The sequence below is a fragment of the Nylanderia fulva genome, unplaced genomic scaffold (assembly GCF_048542155.1).
Source record: "Nylanderia fulva isolate GAGA-0341 unplaced genomic scaffold, ASM4854215v1 Scaffold18, whole genome shotgun sequence".
Classification (NCBI taxonomy): domain Eukaryota; kingdom Metazoa; phylum Arthropoda; class Insecta; order Hymenoptera; family Formicidae; genus Nylanderia; species Nylanderia fulva.
The window spans coordinates 2,264,291-2,284,253 of record NW_028190055.1 but is presented as its reverse complement, the minus strand read 5'-3'; the positions used below and the strand labels follow the sequence as shown (position 1 = coordinate 2,284,253).

At 32.6% G+C, this 19,963-nt stretch overlaps 1 protein-coding gene and 2 non-coding genes across 3 annotated transcripts in view; 1 reads left to right on the top strand and 2 right to left on the bottom strand.

Annotated features, from left to right (window-relative positions):
* Nucleotides 1-17,834, top strand: part of Phlpp (PH domain leucine-rich repeat protein phosphatase) — a 67,662-nt gene extending 49,828 nt beyond the window's left edge. Inside the window, 13 exon segments of the mRNA XM_029322351.2 lie at nt 261-407; nt 7,987-8,134; nt 10,074-10,199; nt 10,423-10,576; nt 10,707-10,767; nt 11,079-11,333; nt 11,642-11,851; nt 12,155-12,317; nt 12,914-13,197; nt 13,470-14,318; nt 14,705-14,939; nt 15,383-15,427; nt 15,429-17,834. Of these exon segments, the coding sequence (XP_029178184.2) occupies nt 261-407; nt 7,987-8,134; nt 10,074-10,199; nt 10,423-10,576; nt 10,707-10,767; nt 11,079-11,333; nt 11,642-11,851; nt 12,155-12,317; nt 12,914-13,197; nt 13,470-14,318; nt 14,705-14,939; nt 15,383-15,427; nt 15,429-15,839 (3,088 nt within the window). The 3' untranslated portion in view covers nt 15,840-17,834.
* Nucleotides 9,102-9,223, bottom strand: LOC114945994 (U5 spliceosomal RNA). The gene has a single exon (XR_003822531.1). It is a non-coding gene; the product is annotated as a U5 spliceosomal RNA (small nuclear RNA).
* On the bottom strand, nt 9,632-9,752 carry LOC114945995 (U5 spliceosomal RNA). Its single transcript, XR_003822532.1, has one exon. It is a non-coding gene; the product is annotated as a U5 spliceosomal RNA (small nuclear RNA).
* Nucleotides 17,835-19,963: the final 2,129 nt, after the last annotated feature.

Below are 19,963 nucleotides of genomic sequence, written 5' to 3'. Positions count from 1 at the left end.
TACAACTTTTTCTGATATATCGATTAGCAGCGAGAAAGCCATTTGGTTCTTTTTGAAATTAGTTTCTTTCCGAAATTAAATCAACTGTTGCGAAATACATTCTGAGATAATTAGAGATTAATCCAGCCCCGATAAGAGCAAGGAAAAGCGCGAGCGCACGTGCGATAGTGAAACAAAATGCGGCGAGGAACTACGGACTAGAAACTTTAATTGGCACTTAATTCATACGTAACTCTCTTTCTCCTAATTCCCGCACATAGGTTTCCAAAACTTCGCGCCGTCCATTTGGAGTGCAATGATCTCCGCGGAATCCCGAGGGAGCTTCTGGAGTTGCCGGCGCTGACCTATCTTAATCTCTCGGACAACAAGATCGAGATAATTCCAGCTGACATCTGCCAACTAATCAAGTACGTACATCATTTCTCACATGTGTGTTTATTTCTTCGTGTCGCTCATTTATTTAGATTAGCTAACATTTCCTTCTTTATTCTTCGTTATCAGAAAACCCGGGAAAACAATTTTTATATATATTATAATTATATATAAATAGTTGTATAATTATACATATAATCGTAAAATTATATGTGAAATATCATGTTTTCTATACAGAATTATTATAATTCTCTACAGATTATATTTCTATACAGAATTAGTATAAATTTATATAATTTTATATAAAAAACACTTTTATCTAATTATGTATGGACATATTTTATATATAATTTTGCGATTATATCTATAATTTTATATATTTTTATATAATTTTATACTGTCATATATAAAAAATTTTTTCCGGGAAGCTCAATGGTATATTACTTGTTTCTCACTTCGGTAAATTTTGATTAAAAATTTATTTCGTTTTTTTATTTTTGCGTGCATGAAAGAAAAATATTCTTGTAACAAATTCAAAAAATTTAATTTTTTTTCTAGAGAGGTTTTCTCACAAATTGTGCGATATTAATATTACTACAATAATACGTCGTACTCGACGCCTCGATGACACATTTTATTTTATTCCGCGTTACATTTAAAATTAATTGATATTAAACACTGATATATTGCATATTTACATTCACGAGATTTATTTTATCAGTCGGTTATTGGCGATTCGTACATATTGCATTAATGTGCATACGGCTAAATTTTCTCTCCACGCCGCCTGATTTATGCGCGTCAATCTAGGAGCACAATTAATTACCAACGCATTAATCACATGCTATTGTCGATCAGCTCTGATAACGGGCTCGTGTAGAAAATCAGCGCGCACGATAATGATCGAATAACACTGTTAATTCTCCGGTTTAATGAAAAACATGTGACAACTATCGACTATTGAATAAACTCGAGAGAAACGTGTCAATGAAAAAATATGTAAATTTGAAAATATACGTATATTACAAATAAAATAATTATTTCGGTCTTTCCATTCGGCTACATGGAAAAAATTCAAACTAAACCGGCAACGAATAAATTTTCTCTTTTTTCAATCTGATAAATAATATTTGAATAATTTATATATATATATAGTTATATATGGTTTATTTTTAATCTTGAAATAGAAAAATTTTTAATCTTGAAAAAGAGAAATGTAATAATTTTTAATGAAAAAAATTAATGACATCCCTCATCGATCAAATTACATTTTTTCTACAAAAATAATTTATAAATATAGCCATTGCTTTTTCTCAATTTATTAAATAAATAGTTAATAATCAAACATAAAATAACAAAAATATTGAATTACGTTAACGATTAAATATTTTATTTCATCGTGTTTGATCTTGCAAAGATATCTACTCATCGTCTTCTGTACTTTAAGCTATCTTACACCGCTGAGCTATTTATCCAAAGTACCATAAAAAGAAGGAGAAAAAGAGAGAGAGAGAATTGCAACGAGACATGATACCCAGTCGTACGACAAGACAAAAATCTCCCCGATCTCATGTAGATACGGGAGCGCACAATTGAAACGGAGATTACGTAAAATTTCTCGAAAACCGCTTTCCACCGGCCGGAAATGAGGATGCCGGCACTCTGCGAGAAGAAGAGAGAAAAGGAGGGAGAGAGAGGAACTACGGGGTGTGAACACGACGACGACGACGCTGCACGTGTGCGCACCTACGCACAAAGATAAAAGTACTTCGTACGTCGTTCACCATCGGTGAATCTAAAGACGAATCTATACAAATCTTGACAATCGTCGGAGACAAATCATTCCCTTTTCCCTCTCTCTTCATCAAGATATATAAATTAATTTCAGGATTAGATAAGTTAATGATTTTTTTTAAACTAAGTTAAGTCAAGAATTAATTTAGTTAAGTTAAAAGTTGCATGAGCAAAAAATTAACTCAATTAAAGTTAAGATTAAATTAACTAAAGTTAAATCAAAAGCTAATTTTTAAAAATGTTATTTATATTAAATTCAAATTTCGTTTGTTAATTCCTTTAAAATTTATAATAACAAATAACAAAGAAAATTTGATTTTTATATAGAAATATATTTTTTGGTAATTACAAGTGATGCGACAAATAAACATGAAAATGAATAATACTTTAATTTAAAAATAATATACGTTTATAACTTATAAAAAAACAATACTGGTATTCAGAGATAAAAAATGTTAACTTAGGAAAAAAATTAATAAGTTTAAGATCAAAAATAATTAGTTGAAGTTAAAAATTAATACATTTTAAATTAACTAAGCTAATTGTAAGTTAAAAGTTATTTTTTAATTTTTTTAACTTTTAACTAATTAACTAATTATTTTACCCAATTGTTGATCTATTTATTATCTGAATTACAACCGAAAATCTCAAATTATTGTTTTATATAGAAAACTTGTGCTCCAAAAAATGTTATCAATGAATAAATCCCAACTCTTTAAAAGTCTTTTCTGAAATCTCTTGCACAGAAAGAATTTACTTCAGGATACTGAAAATCATGGTAATCTAAGACAATATAATATTGAAATAATTTTAGAAGAGTTTCTCTAAATTTAATATTTACCATAATAAAAATATTAATATCTATCACAATAAGATATAAAACATGTTCGATTAATTTTACTATGTAGGTGCATATTAATATTTTTTATCGTGGTAAATATATTAATTATCAGAGAAACTCATAAGATTCTACCCATACCATATTGTCCCACAATTACCATGATTTTCCCAACTCTTTAAAAGTCTTTTCTGAAATCTCTTGCACAGAGAGAATTTACTTCAGGATACTGAAAATCATGGTAATCTAAGACAATATAATATTGAAATAATTTTAGAAGAGTTTCTCTAATTTTAATATTTACCATAATAAAAATATTAATATCTATCACAATAAGATATAAAATATGTTCGATTAATTTTACTATGTAGGTGCATATTAATATTTTTTATCGTGGTAAATATATTAATCAGAGAAACTCATAAGATTCTACCCATACCATATTGTCCCACAATTACCATGATTTTCCCAACTCTTTAAAAGTCTTTTCTGAAATCTCTTGCACGGAGAGAATTTATTTCAGGATACTGAAAATCATGGTAATCTAAGACAATATAATATTGAAATAATTTTAGAAGAGTTTCTCTAATTTTAATATTTACCATAATAAAAATATTAATATCTATCACAATAAGATATAAAACATGTTCGATTAATTTTACTATGTAGGTGCATATTAATATTTTTTATCGTGGTAAATATATTAATCAGAGAAACTCATAAGATTCTACCCATACCATATTGTCCCACGATTACCATGATTTTCCCAACTCTTTAAAAGTCTTTTCTGAAATCTCTTGCACAGAGAGAATTTACTTCAGGATACTGAAAATCATGGTAATCTAAGACAATATAATATTGAAATAATTTTAGAAGAGTTTCTCTAATTTTAATATTTACCATAATAAAAATATTAATATCTATCACAATAAGATATAAAACATGTTCGATTAATTTTACTATGTAGGTGCATATTAATATTTTTTATCGTGGTAAATATATTAATCAGAGAAACTCATAAGATTCTACCCATACCATATTGTCCCACAATTACCATGATTTTCCCAACTCTTTAAAAGTCTTTTCTGAAATCTCTTGCACAGAGAGAATTTACTTCAGGATACTGAAAATCATGGTAATCTAAGACAATATAATATTGAAATAATTTTAGAAGAGTTTCTCTAATTTAATATTTACCATAATAAAAATATTAATATCTATCACAATAAGATATAAAACATGTTCGATTAATTTTACTATGTAGGTGCATATTAATATTTTTTATCGTGGTAAATATATTAATATCAGAGAAACTCATAAGATTCTACCCATACCATATTGTCCCACAATTACCATGATTTTCCCAACTCTTTAAAAGTCTTTTCTGAAATCTCTTGCACAGAGAGAATTTACTTCAGGATACTGAAAATCATGGTAATCTAAGACAATATAATATTGAAATAATTTTAGAAGAGTTTCTCTAATTTTAATATTTACCATAATAAAAATATTAATATCTATCACAATAAGATATAAAACATGTTCGATTAATTTTACTATGTAGGTGCATATTAATATTTTTTATCGTGGTAAATATATTAATATCAGAGAAACTCATAAGATTCTACCCATACCATATTGTCCCACGATTACCATGATTTTCCCAACTCTTTAAAAGTCTTTTCTGAAATCTCTTGCACAGAGAGAATTTACTTCAGGATACTGAAAATCATGGTAATCTAAGACAATATAATATTGAAATAATTTTAGAAGAGTTTCTCTAATTTTAATATTTACCATAATAAAAATATTAATATCTATCACAATAAGATATAAAACATGTTCGATTAATTTTACTATGTAGGTGCATATTAATATTTTTTATCGTGATAAATATATTAATCAGAGAAACTCATAAGATTCTACCAATACCATATTGTCCCACGATTACCATGGTTTTCAAGGTAAATTAAGAGAAAATTCTCTCCGTGTGTCCCCTAAGAGACAAATCACTCTTCGGCGAAGAATGAATACGATTCCGCCAGTCTGAACTCGCACGGCGATTTCCACCTGAGTCGTCTCGCACCAGTGCATCGACGTATACGAAGGCGACTGCTGGTATTACCCAACCCGGTTCTACCGCAGGAAGAGTCGGCAATTTTCAAACAATTTTGCACGATTCACTTTCGACCATCGCATCGCCCGAAATCGAACGAAATGTCCGAAAGAACGAGGGAAAACCGCGAGAGGTCATCTGAATTGAAGATTATATACACGAAGATAATACAGGGATGAAGCAGGGGAAAGCTTTTCCTCGTCCCAGGTATACACGGTTGACCTAGATACCTAGTAAGAACAAAGGATTTCCAAAGACAAAGGATCTTAAGACGAGAATCTTGAAGAAACTTAAATCTTATTTATATGTCCCTGGTATAATTAAATTTGCTTTTTTTATTAATTCGCTCTGATAACGCAATATTCATTTCCTCGAGCGAGGATCCCGCTATTTTCCGCGATAATAATAATAATAATACCGATGACATCGTCGGCTGTCTGAGCAACTCGAATATCCAAAGTGATTTCTCGTAATCTCGCCGATGTAAAGCGCGAATAATCCTAAATTATGATCTCTCGGAGATTCGGGCAGAATATTTGGACAGAAACGTCCTGAATACATCACGCATTATTCCACGAGCGCGGTATAACTTGTTATACGTTATTCATCCGGGGATTTAAGGTATTACATGAAACAAGGATTTCGCGCCGAAACGACTGCCGTCACTGATGTCGGTGCACGTTCGCATCGAGCCATGGCACATTATCGCTTCGTATATACACCGACAGACAACAATTTCTGTTCTGTTACGTCAGAGTGGTCAGCCGTTCGTGCCGTCTCCCTCTCTACTCCGTTTCTTTCCTTCGCTAGCTCGAAAAGACGGTATCCTCGGGAGGAGAATAAGTTTGCCTTTCAACCGACCTCTTTAGTCCTCGAAAGAGCGGTCGCGAGCGTGCATCTTTGCGAACCACCGGAAATCCCGCGGTTGCCAGAACCGAACTTCTTCAGTCGATAATCGAGACGACGCGACGCGTTCGACAATTTTGAAAATCCGCGCGAGTTTAGGAAATCGATGTGAATCGAGAAGATATCATCGCGCAGGTGTCATAAGAATTTTGATATATATATATCGCGTACAAATTGAAATAATTATATAATTTTGTATGAAACCATGTTGAAAATTATACACGTAAGAAAAGTGTACGATTTGTGATCGGTCAAGTTACAATGTAACTTGCAGCGAGAACATAATGTTGATTGCGATGAACTTGAATACTCCAGGACTTTGTAGTATTCGGAAAAAATGGAACATCGAGAGATATAATCGAGGAGATAAATCATTAATGTTAAAAGAGCCTTAATATACATGCGAGTATTATACATTCGTATAACTCATATGCGTTCATTAAAATAAATCTATAATAAAACAATGATATATCAGCAAGATACTGATATAATAAAATAACAAGTGACTAATAAATATGTATGGGCAGAAATTTCAAAAATGTTCAATATTTCTTTACGTGTTACATGTGTGCTAAATTATTAAAGCATCGATCAAAATTATTAAAAAAAAGAAATATATGGTGCAAGAATCGGATCTCGAAAATATATATAAAATGAGTGTTTCCTGTACGGTATCATCTCATGATAACAATCATCTAAGAAAATACTTGAGATATATATAAACACACTCTACTTTACTCTCATAAACGAAGGTGTATATGCAGCAACGAAACAGCGAAACGTAACAAGGCAGGTGAGAGAAGTAACAAGCGTTCTAAAATAAACGCGACTTGGTAAAATAACACTGTTAACGCTTTTAATTTTAAATACATTTACTTACGATCCGTTATAATTCATATACGTTTATATCTTTTTCTCGGAAATATTTTATAATTATAAATTTCTTTTATAAAAGTCTGTTCTACAATATTTAATATTTATCAATTTATAATTATTTACTTTCTTATATTTATTGAAAATCACGGAAAATGGTTAATAATTGTCTCTGATTTTTTAATTGCCCATTACATAAAAGCTATTTGCTGACGTCATCAGTGAGAAAAATAATCAATTATTAGCTGTTTGACGAACTTATGAATAAAAAACCTATATGTATATACGAAAGAAATAAAAGTTTTTGAAATTTTTGTTAGATATTATATTTTGCTGCATTCGTTAGTAGAATCGCTATTACTTTGACGGCAAAAATCGAAAGTCCGTCCGATGACACAGATGCTTACTGCAACGAAGTTTTCACTAAAATTCGAAACTTTCTACTCAAGTGCACATCCTGTGGGCGGCTCGCTCGTTTAGGTTCACCGATTCGCGTGTCCGAAGCTTCGCGAAAAATTACACCGCTACGTTACGTCGTAAAAATTACAATTTACGAAAAAACTCTTTTTTGCGAGAGACACAAAGTTCTCTTTTATTAATTTTTTCATTAAAAGTTTAGTCAAAAATTCTCCACATAACTGATTTTTACTGACAATTTTATCTGATGAAAAATAATTATCTTTATAATTTTACGTTATATAAATCAGCACAATCAAATCTTTACATCTTGACAGATTTTTTTAGCCACTTGACACATTTTTGTCGTAAATTTTCTAGATCAGAAAAATTGTGCAAAGTACCTCGCATGTAACAAAATAACAGAACAGAGAAAATTTTAAATATTAAATATATTAAATTATTTAACAATTTATACATATAGAAAAATATTTAAAAAATATAATTTCCTTTGAAAAATATAATTTACAAAACTGTTTGAACCTTCTGTCTCTCTCTTCCTCTCTTTCTCTCTAAAAATAATCTATCTCTAAATAAAAATTATTCTTTTAAATATTTATATTTTTAAAATAGCACGTGAAGACGTTTTTCGCTAATCCATTTTGTTCATTAAACATAATGATTGTTGCAGTTTGAAGGAACTGATCCTTGATCGTAATGGCATCAAAGACCTACCAAACGAAGTGACACGGCTGAAAAATCTGAGGAATATTTCCATTGTCGGAAATTTACTCAGCACTGCACCGTCCTTCTTCAACATGCGAGCTCTCGCTCTGACGGTATGTTAAACTATCTTGTTTAATAAATAAAGTAAAAAAATAAATTTACATTATTTATAGTACTCTCAAAATTCACTTCAAATAATCTTTAAATTATGAAAAAATTCGGAAAAGTTGAGAAAATTCTCGGGAGTTTTTATAATTTTATGTGCCGCATAATCGAAATCAACCATTTGTGAAAAATCGGATCGAATATACACATTACGGCGCATAAAAATTGTAAACAAAATTCTACTCAAATTCTGTTATAAATTATAGATTATTTAAAACCAGCTTAATATATGTTTAAATCGGAGAGAGAAAGAAAAAGAGAGAAATAAAATGAAAAACCTCTAATAACATCAAGTCAAAGTATTCTAAGTAGTTTTATTGATCCGTACTATTAAACCTTGGCCTTCGCAGTCTAGCTATTCGCACGTATACGTGTGTGTGTAACATTCCATTACTGTCTATATCTACATGCCAAATATGCAATGACAAACATGTTTCGCCTATAAAAATATGCTCTGTTTTTAAAAATAAAAAAATTTCTAGAAAAATTAAATTAAAAGTTAACATATTTTTCATATAATAAGTGATATAATTTATTATGTTAAAGTAAAAATTATTAACATTTTTCTATTACTATATTATATCGCTATTTTAAAGAAAAATATATAAAAATAATTTATAAATTTAGTTAAACTTTCAATTTAACATCGCAATATATAAAAGGATGAAAGTATATATTATTATAAGGCATTTGCCATTTCGATTAATTATAAAGTAAGGATGCAATTATATATAAAAGAATGTCTAAAATAGAGAATATTTCTTCGTATAAATTCTCGAATCTTCAGTAACATCAAAAAGAAGAAAAATATATAAGTTTCTATATAAATAACATTTTTCTTATCCTTTACGTACAAGAACAAGTTAATGTTGAGTAATTTTTTCCTCTGTAAATTCATTTTGGAATTAATTTGTGACCCAGCTTGTGCTGGGTACAATCAAAAAATATTTTATAGACTCATCGAGTCGTTCCCCTCCACGGAAATCTTTAGTAAAAGGCGAAAGATTTATTCGTGTGTTGAAGGGAAACCAGAGTTTGACAATCGGTGCTCACAGCAGCCCTTATGTACCCAAATGGCCGAATTTCACTTACGAGAAACGTTTCGATTCGGTAGACCTCTAGTGGCTTTTTTCAAAAGTAACAATATTCAAGGCCCATAAGGCGCCCCTACGTAATGCGCGCCAGAAAGCAAAGACTAGCGTTTCATACCATGTAGAAGGAAAAAAACTTTCGCGATATTTCTGAAAATTTTTTAATTAAAATTTATCAAGTTTGTAAATAGAGAATATACCTTCGTATAAATTCTCGAATCTTCAGTAACACCAAAAAGAAGAAAAATATATAAGTTTCTATATAAATAACATTTTTCTTATCCTTTACGTACAAGAACAAGTTAATGTTGAGTAATTTTTTCCTCTGTAAATTCATTTTGGAATAAATTTGTGACCCAGCTGTGCTGGGTACAATCAAAAAATATTTTATAGACTCATCGAGTCGTTCCCCTCCACGGAAATCTTTAGTAAAAGGCGAAAGATTTATTCGTGTGTTGAAGGGAAACCAGAGTTTGACAATCGGTGCTCACAGCAGCCCTTATGTATCCAAATGGCCGAATTTCACTTACGAGAAACGTTTCGATTCGGTAGACCTCTAGTGGCTTTTTTCAAAAGTAACAATATTCAAGGCCCATAAGGCGCCCCTACGTAATGCGCGCCAGAAAGCAAAGACTAGCGTTTCATACAATTTAGAAGGAAAAGAACTTTCGCGATATTTCTGAAAATTTTTTAATAAAAATTTATCAAGTTTGTAAATTTTCAGTTTTAAAAATTTCAATTTTTTTCAAATTTTTAACATAAACGATTATTTATCCTCTTATCTGATAATTCGCAGGAAGTTCTGTCAAAGACAGATCATGGAAAGCCTTACAAGGAGGAAAAAGCAATGCATAATAATTTAAACAAGATCAATCTGAGAAACAATCAGCTGAAGGGAAACATAATCTTGGGAAATTACGGTGTAAGTTTATTATTCTGCTGTACATGACTCTCTTTTTCTTTTACTTTTCTCTTTCTTATATTTATTTGTATATTCTTTTACTTTTTTATTTGTTATATTTAATTTTTTTAAATCTACTAATTGACAAGCGTCTTTTTGAAAAGAAAAATAAAATCAGAAAACTATACCGACTTAAAGTAACTTGGCGACTTTATTATTTTTTTCTGTTTGCAAACACATAAAGAATCTGACGCATCTGGATGTCAGCGAAAATAGCATTGAAAAATTGGACATTAGCGCCTTGCAAGAATTAAGAAGCGTACGATGCGCTCGAAATCATCTGACAGAATTAACTCTTTGCGGTCGAAATCTGGTATCACTCATCGCTGGAAACAATAGTGAGTATAGATTTTTTATGCGCTTTTAGTTAAGTCGCTTAAGTCGGTTAAAAAATATTGAGAAAGAAGCAGAATTTAAAGCAATTAAACTAAAATGGATAATAAAATGCAATGAATGCAATTTTTACAGAACTGAAAAAGCTAACCGTCGAACCTGTGCCAATTAATCTGGAGCATCTAGATGTTTCCTAGTAAGTAAATATATTATACAAATTTCTATATATCTCGATATTAAAAAGGAAAAGTGACAGAATATTTAAAAATTATTAATTAGTCAATATTTAATTTCTTTAAATATATATTCTCTTTTTATAAGAATTTATTTTTTGTTTTACTTTTATGTTTGTTTTTAATTAAAAGTACGAAATTATCTATTTAACAGACATTGAATGAAATATATTTCAGCGAGTCATTTAATAATATAATATATCAGATTCAGTATATGCCTCTTTAAACATTTCGTTAATTTTTTAGTTATATTAAAAATTATGTACACTTTTAGCAACAATCTAGATGCATTGCCGGAATGGACAACTGAATTGCCAGCATTGCGCGTTCTTTTCGCGTCACATAACACATTGACAGCCCTACCAGACAGACTACTGTCACAGCCGTCGAGATTGGAAGTTCTCCATCTGCCTCATAACCGATTACAAGCCCTACCGCCACCAAGAAGACCACTAAACATCGTTCATTTAACTCTTCAGGGCAATATGTTAACCACGCTACCTACTAGCTTCTTCGCCAACACCGAAAAGTAAGACATCAATCTTTTTCGCTGATGTAAATAGACTCATCTATCAAAGGGATAATAAAGTTATTATCCCAAAAATGCGAGTAATAATAATAATAATATTGCATCTCATGTATATGCAACAATAATGGAGAAAAAGCGTTATAAATTTGACGTGAAAAAATGTGTGCATAAATTTGATCCTAAAATTAAAGTTTCCAACGCGTGTACCATCTTATCAAATTGTATTTAACTATCCGAAGTAAACTTATCGTCGTAAACTGCAACGAGAAGCTAGACTTTGCGCCTCGCACTTACAAACTCCTTTTCAGAATGAAAGTTTTAAACCTCTCCAACAATCGGCTCTCCGAACTACCGTATCGCGAAGAAGCCGGTAGGAGCCATCAGGGATCGCACACCTTGGAGAAATTATATGTCACGGCGAATTGCCTGACCGATACTGCCCTAGATGCTCTCGCCAAGTTTACGTCCCTGCGAATTCTTCATATTGCTTACAACACCCTGGACACGTTACCGGAAAGGTGAGTGTTGCATCTGTTCTATACGATAATTCCGTATCGCCATACAGTAAAATACAAAATATGCAATAAAACATTATTTTATCGGTAAACAATTCTCTTTTATCTCTCTGTCGAACTTTGTTAATAAATCCATTGTCGATTTTTTTTCAGACCTCTTAATTAAAATTGCAGACTCTTCCTGTAAAGTTTCTCAGTTTCGGGACTGATAAGAATCCGAGTACTATTTTATCGCGCGTCGCATGTTAATGTAAATAATAAATATTCAAAAGCCAAGGTTTGAAATTAATGGGAAAAATTGTTCAGCTGCATCGCCGCGTGGAGCGACCTGGAGGAATTGGTGCTGTCCGGAAACCGATTGCAGTATCTTCCAGATAACGTGGCCAATCTGCAACATTTGCGCGTGCTGCGCGTGCATTCTAATCGGCTGTTAACGTGCCCCACCTTCGGTAAAACGGCGTCCTTGAAGGTGAGACTCCAACACGCGCGTAAACGTTGTTCATGCGATTTTCAATGTACGTAAGGTAAACGAGACACCGAGATCGAGACCGAGATCGCAAAATCCGAATTTAAGACTGTTACACATTCTCCGCTTACTTAAGCGGAAAATATATACGCAAGATGTTTATTGACTGTATTAAGGTGCTAATTAATTCTTCGGATTTATACGGAGTTGGCCTAGAAAGCAAAAGACTGTAGCAATTATCTCCCTAGACGTATCTTTTTATGTAAATAAAGATATAAACTGTGGATAGAAAATGTATACATAAAAGGATAAAGAATCTAATTAAATAATTCTTATTCAATAATAATTATTTTGTTTAAAATATCAATACATAATATTCTTAAGAATTATGTATATAAAAAAATATATATATATATAATTCTTATTTGATAGAATAAAAGTATGTTTCGTAAAAATGCAATGCTTGCAAAATGTTCGTTTAGAACAATGCACAAAGGATATTTATAAGTATGAAAAATATAAAAATTTTAATATGATACGTGTAAACAAATAACGAAAAGTAAGGAAGAATAACACAAAATATTTGGTATCTCATCCAGGTGCTGGACCTTGCGCATAATCAACTAGATAGGGTAAATCTTGCCACGCTAGTGCCTCCGCAATTGCAATTCCTCGATATATCCTGCAATTCCCGACTGCACGTGGATCCACGACAGTTTCAAGTCTACAGATCTCAGAGACCGATATCTTTAGTGGACGTGTCTGGACAAAACAGGCCTAGTCTACCGTCTCATCCGCATCAACAGGAAGTTGTTGTGGGCGAAAAAAATGCCGAACAACCATGGCGATTAGGCTTTTCGGAAACTGCGGGTTCTCGCGAAAAGTAATTATTTAATAACGTATATATCATACACGATGTTTTCCTCCGCAATAAAAAAAAGAATAGACAAGTGATAAGAAATTGATAAACAGAGGGAAAAAAATCTTAATTTTTTCGTTTCTATTTATCTATTTTATTTTTCCTATTCTTTGCTATTAAGAAGATTAATTTATTTTTACGAAAGAATTATCTCTCGTAATCTACTTCTCGCAGAACGCAAACAATATCGAAAGCCCATTACTTCAGAAACTCAAAAAACAATTTGATATTTACAGGCTGTATGTTTCTCAAGTACGAATGCCGTCCTTCTGTAACGTCGAGGGTCTATTTGGCATCTTCGACGGTGGTTCGAATCAGGAAATACCCAGTGCCCTACAAGAGATGATACCGCGTCTTTTACTGGAGGAGCGGACTATACGGGATACGTCGAAGGAATACCTGAAGTACACCTTGCTATCGGCACATAGAGAACTCAAAGAGAAGGGTCAGAAGTACGGTGTGGACGCGACTCTCGTCCATATAGTGAAACTACCGTCGCAGCAGGGATACCCAAAATCCTCGAGCAAGTATTCTTTGAAGGTGGCTTCCTCTGGGGAGGCGAAAGCCGTTCTCTGTCGAGCAGCTGGACCTTTAACCCTTGCCGCGTCTAAGAAAGTTGGGGAATCGGTTAAGACTCAATTGGGCAACGCTGCCATGTTCCCGCTGGTGGTGCCTGATCCGATGTACGAGGAAGCGATGTTAGAGGACGACGACGAATTCGTCATAGTCGCCAATAGGAGATTGTGGGAAGTCCTGAGTGTCCAGGAGGCTGTGAGAGAGGCCAGAGCCGAGGCCAGTCCAGTTCTAGCTGCAAAGAGGCTGCAGGATCTGGCACAGGCCTATGGCGCCGAGGACAATTTAAGCGTTATCGTCGTCAGATTGGCCGGGCCGAGCCCAGGTGACATGGATCAGCTGATGCGCGAGCTCAGACACGCTGTCGGCAAAAATAGAAACCAAACCGGTGACGGCGCATGTCCCTGTCCCTGTTGCGTGCCGCCGGCGGCACACAAACCTCCAGCGGCCTGCTGTTGTCACGCAAATGAAGGCTATTATCTTAATGGCGTGTTAAAGAATATAGTGAGCAGGTAAGAATAAAAAAATATGATAATGCATCATTATACAACAAATTTAATGGCCGAAACCGATCGATATGTCGCGAATTTATGCAACGGTATAAAATACATCTAAAATGTGCGAGCAAACAATAACGTCAAACAATTTTATAATTTATGTGTTCAAATATATTGAAAAAATAAATAATATATATTAATTAATATATTATAATAAATATTATAATTAATTAAAGCTTCTCTATCAAAAATACTAAAATTTATTTTTATTTTTATATATATATATATAAAAATCGAATTTTTCTGCTATAAGTATACATAGAATAATCGGAGAAAAAATTGAAAGATTTTATTCCTCTCAATAAGAATTGTAATAAAATGAATATTTTTTTCCTTAGCAGATCCAACAAGGTTCACGGAGGTTCCGGGAGGTACTTTAAGAATTCTAGACCAACTCAAGAAAACGAAAGTCCTCCGTATAGAGACGATCGTAGCTCGCCGAGCGGACAGTCCGATCAAGCTAGCGATAGTACTTTCAAGTCTCGTCATCCATCAGGAAGGATGTGGTCCGGAAGTGCGGCTTCCAGAGCGACGAACAAGGCTCACCAGAGCGTTCTCATGCAGGAAACGCGAAAGGTAAACCTCTCTCCACTAATTCGCTCTCGAATAACTTTATATAGAAAAATATACACGGAGAGAATTTTCTCTTAGAATTTACCCTGAAAATTATGGTAACCATGGACAATATGATATTGGAAGAATTTTATAAGAATTTCTCTGATTAATATTTATCACAATAAAAAATATTAATATGTACATAATAAAATTCATCGAACATATTTTATATTTTAATGTGGCAGACATTGTACTATTTTTATTGTGGTCCATGATTTTGAAGGTAAATTCTAAGAGAAAATTCTCTCTGTGTAGCACCATGCGCGCTGTAAAAGCAATTCTTTCTATCGAAGTAGCAAATATTGAAGAAGAAATATTGTCGCATTAAGCTTACAAAAGTATTTGATTTGAATAAAGGATATAAAGAAGTAAAAAAATCTAAAAATTCTCCCTCTCTTTCTCAGGTATCACCGTGCATACCTACGCAGGAGGACGCCGTTTCGGAAAGGATCCGGCGCCCTCAGCGAGGAGCAATTCCGTTGCTGGGAGTACATGCTCGAGCAAAACACTCAGCTGTTGTTCGACAAGGAGTTGGACACGCTGACAAAAGCACCGTTGCGCCAGGCGAGGTCGACGCCGCAGCTGAGCGGAGGCAACTTGCCCTTCCTGTCAAAGAGATTCGGCAGTGCGAGATCCTTCAACCCTACGATACCCCGACCGCCAGTTGTCCGTTTCGGCAGCGGACGGAGATTGCTAAACGGCGGCCCGAATGCCGCCTACTTCGGTAGTCTACAAAGGCTGATGCCTTACAACCTAGAGTACGACTTCGCCGTCATCCAGGAAAGGACCGGCATGGACTCGCTCGAGCAGGATGCCACGAGGATGCAGCAATATTGGGGGGTGGCCACTACCGAACTATAGAATAGACCAAGATTTATACAAGAGGATGCCTGCGTTTGTTTAAAATTCGGGATTCTACTTGGAGGAAACTTTCATATTATTACATCATAGTATACATTAAATTGCGGAGTTGCGATCTGGCAACTCGATGTAAAGCCATTTGTTTGAAGATCGCAAGACGATAGATTAATTCCGGCGAATAATCCAATAACCTGGAGTAATTTATCTCGGATAGCTCGGATGGCGCAAAGTAATTGCAGCTCCGTAGTCTAATTATCTCATTGAAAGGCGTAATTAATAGAATACAGCGAGACGGAGCGGAACATCGTCAAGCGCAAACGCGCACAATAGCATTGATATCGATCGTACTGATAACAATGACGCGGCAATAACAAGCCGCGAGATTCTTCTCGTCCAACCGAGAACGTGCAGGCGAGAGCAAGGATTTATACCGTAACTTTGTAACTCGCTCGTTCACCGCAACCGAATCCCGTGTAAATAAAGAGACCCACCGCGCTCCTTTACGCTACACAAAGTCCGCTTTATTCCTTTATAACGGTAGATGCGCGAAAGAGATGCTGCGTTTTCGTGAAACGACTTCGCGAAGAATAGGTCAAGTAAAAGTAAGAGATTGAAGAAAATTCGTTCATAATCTTTCAGAGATTTGACGTTCTCTGTCTTTTTTTTCGACAGTGTCAATTCCCCACGTGGATTTTCTTCCAAATTGTCTTTCATAAATCTCAATTATATATATTCAAATCGCTCCTGTTTTTTTTTACCGCATGCTTTATGTATGTTCTCATAAAGTTTTAGAATTTATACTTTGTACAGATTTTTCTATATTTTACGCGTAATGTACAAATATAATTTATAATATACCCGTACGTTGTGTGACATTTTTACGATAAACTGTCGACAATATTAAGAAAATACGTCATACTATGGACGGAATGTATCGGACGATCTCGCACTTTCAACGTTACAACAATACATGTGCATCGAGATATGTGTCGATATCTCGCCTTACAATATACAAGATTATCTCTAATGAATCATGTCGTCTCTTTGCAATTGATTTCGTATATGAAACATTTATATGTTTAAAATATCGACCGATTTTTTTTTTTTTTTTTGAGAAAAGTTTATTGAATTGAAAATTAGACTCTGGTATTTTTAAATTAACAATTGTACATTTTTTTTATTTCATAGATAGACATTTTAACGGTTGATAACGGATAAATTAAAATTTCTCATCACCGATTTTTTTCGATTTTTAACAAACAATAGTCAACACATTTATAAACATTTAATTTAATGACAAAGGAGCGAGATTGATCAGAGATACCATATATTTATGAGAAAGATTAACAATAAGTCGTGTTACGAAAAATCGATCTAAGAGCATGCTTCCGAAATAAGTTAATTATTTTTCATGTTTCTACCGCGTGCGTTTAATTACATATTTTATTCTTTACTTTGATCGGAATTGTGCTCTTTGATTACAAGAAAAAATTATACAAAAAAAAATATTTTTTATAAATATAAAGATATTTTTGTATTTTTAACGTAATATAGAATGTGTCCCGGAAAAGAGTATGTTCCAATAACAGATTTATATTTATTTGTCTGAAATATTAAAATATTCTTCGAAGACAGTGAACTTGAAGAATTGTTGAAAAATAAAATTTATAAAAAAATAATTAAACTAATTAATATATAATATGAAATAACAAAAATCTTTAAAATTTATATTTGAAATATAATACATATAAATTAAATTTTTAAACTAACAATAAATCTTATTGTGTAGTGTGCAATGTTATTAAATAGGCATATGCATACACGTACACAAATATGTAGTGAATTAATTTCGTGTATCAAACGCTGCTGTCGGTACATACATTCTCCGGGTCATTATCTAAAAATATTGTACCTGAGACTGGGTCAAATAAATCATGACACGCAGTGACCCGTTGTTAACGCAGAACGAATAAACTACGTCGCAAATATGGCATATTCAGCATTTAAAGTGGAATATTCAACACTTGCATATGCGTTGAAAAAAAATTCCCGTTAAAAATTTCCAATATTTAACATTTTTCGAATATTTCAGATTTATATGTACATACATACATATCGAAAGAGAGAGAAGGCAAAAACGATCTCATGATTTTATTCTATTTCGTTATCTTTTTTGTCCTCGTTGTCGAAATCTATTTTGTCTCAGTCATGTGCACTGTAATTTCTCTTCTCATTTTTCTCTTCTTTTTTTCACATTTCAAAGAACGATCAAATTCATCCAAAATCGCAAAAGAAAATCAAATTGCGAAGGAGATTGAAAGAATTTATCAAAGGGGAAGATAGATTCGCGTGGAAGATAAAATTCCCACACATCTAGTGATTGATTCTAAACATGTCATTATTCGTTACATTCTAATTTGACTTCCTGTCTATTCTTGTACGTCCGCACAACCGTGTAATCGCTTCCTTCCGCGACTCTATCATGACGAGTACTCGTATAAATTATAATAGACGATGATATTTTCGAGACACGCTAAGGTTCAATCGCCTATCTTCGTCGATTAATTTCTTTCCGTCGACCTTGACAGGTGTTATCTTATTTGTAGCACGCTATTACGCTGATATCGAATTTTTCTGTCCGAGTCGCGAGAAGAAGCCAGACGGTAGGAGAAGATTAAATAAAGTAAAACTTTCTGCCTTATACGAAAAACTTTGCTCCGACAAACTGATGATAAGAAGAATACTGAAGATTTCAAAGTTTGCTTTCTCTTTGCAAAAATCTCAACCGAAGCTTAATTGGTATAATAATATTTAAGGTGAAAGATTGAAGAATCAAAGAGTTATTACAAAATTAAACGAGAGAAAAAAAGAATATTACGAAATCTTATATACTTTCCGATTAATCTCTAATTGGAGATTAGAGATAAAAATTTTAATTACAGAAAGGAAGAAAGAATCTTTTTTATGTGTCGAAGTTTATTTAAAAAATAAGCTAATAATTGATAATTCTTTAATAAGGAAGATTTAAAAACCACAGAATTAAGTCATAAATTTTAATGCACGTATATATGAACTTGTAGCAAAATAATGTTCTTTCCTGTTTTACTTAAAAATTTATAAAAAAATTTGAATATTTTCCTACGTCATAATATAAAGCAAAAAATATTATATAGTATATGTAGTTTCTATAATCACATGTGATGGAGACTTATCTTACGCGATTCAGCACGTGCTTTTCCTCTAACCAGTCTACCAAGAGCACGATAAGCAGTTTTTTATCGAACTTTGAAATATGTTAATTCATTTGCTACTATCGACAACCGAAATTATTAATTAATTACAATCCATTTTTATACATATAAGCGACTCTCTATTATTAAGATATGTAAAATACGTTTTTTTATCTTGACATTATTAATCGTTCTCAATAAGAGCAAAAATAATTGCTCAATTGTTTCGAAAGAATTTCTCGTTATTTTGCCACAAATTTCCTTGAATTACGACAAGAATATTGCAAAATGCAAAGTAATTCAGTTAATTAATGTTTTTATCGTAAAAAAGAATTTTTCATTATTTTCTTTCGGAACATATCCTACTAATTTGTTTAGCTGCGTATCCAGAATTAATAACAACCAGGTATACTCTTTATTAATTTTTAATGCAAACTTTCATAAATTGTGAATAACGTTCAATTAATGCCAATAACAATAATTAAGATAGACACTATCGTAAAAAAGAGAATGACTCATTTTATATCTCTATAGAGTTACATCTCCAACAGTTTTAAAAACAATTTTATAAATTTCCGACAACATGAATATAAATAATGCATTATAAGATAGAGAACACGGGATCGCTTGTGTCGACATTTATAGCATAGGCAGAATGTACATGTAAAGAAAAGATAAGTGCGATTGATAAGCGCTAATTGTATATAGTAAAGTTGAGAGACGAAACGTATTATGAAACAAAACGCAAATTTTGAAATAGGATCTTACAATATTAAATCCATATTGCTTTAATAATTTTGCAATAATTTTTTTAAAAGTCAAATTACGAAGAAAAAAAAAGAAAGAGAGAGTGCGCGAGATTTTTAAACAGTTACGTAAACACTTTGACGATAC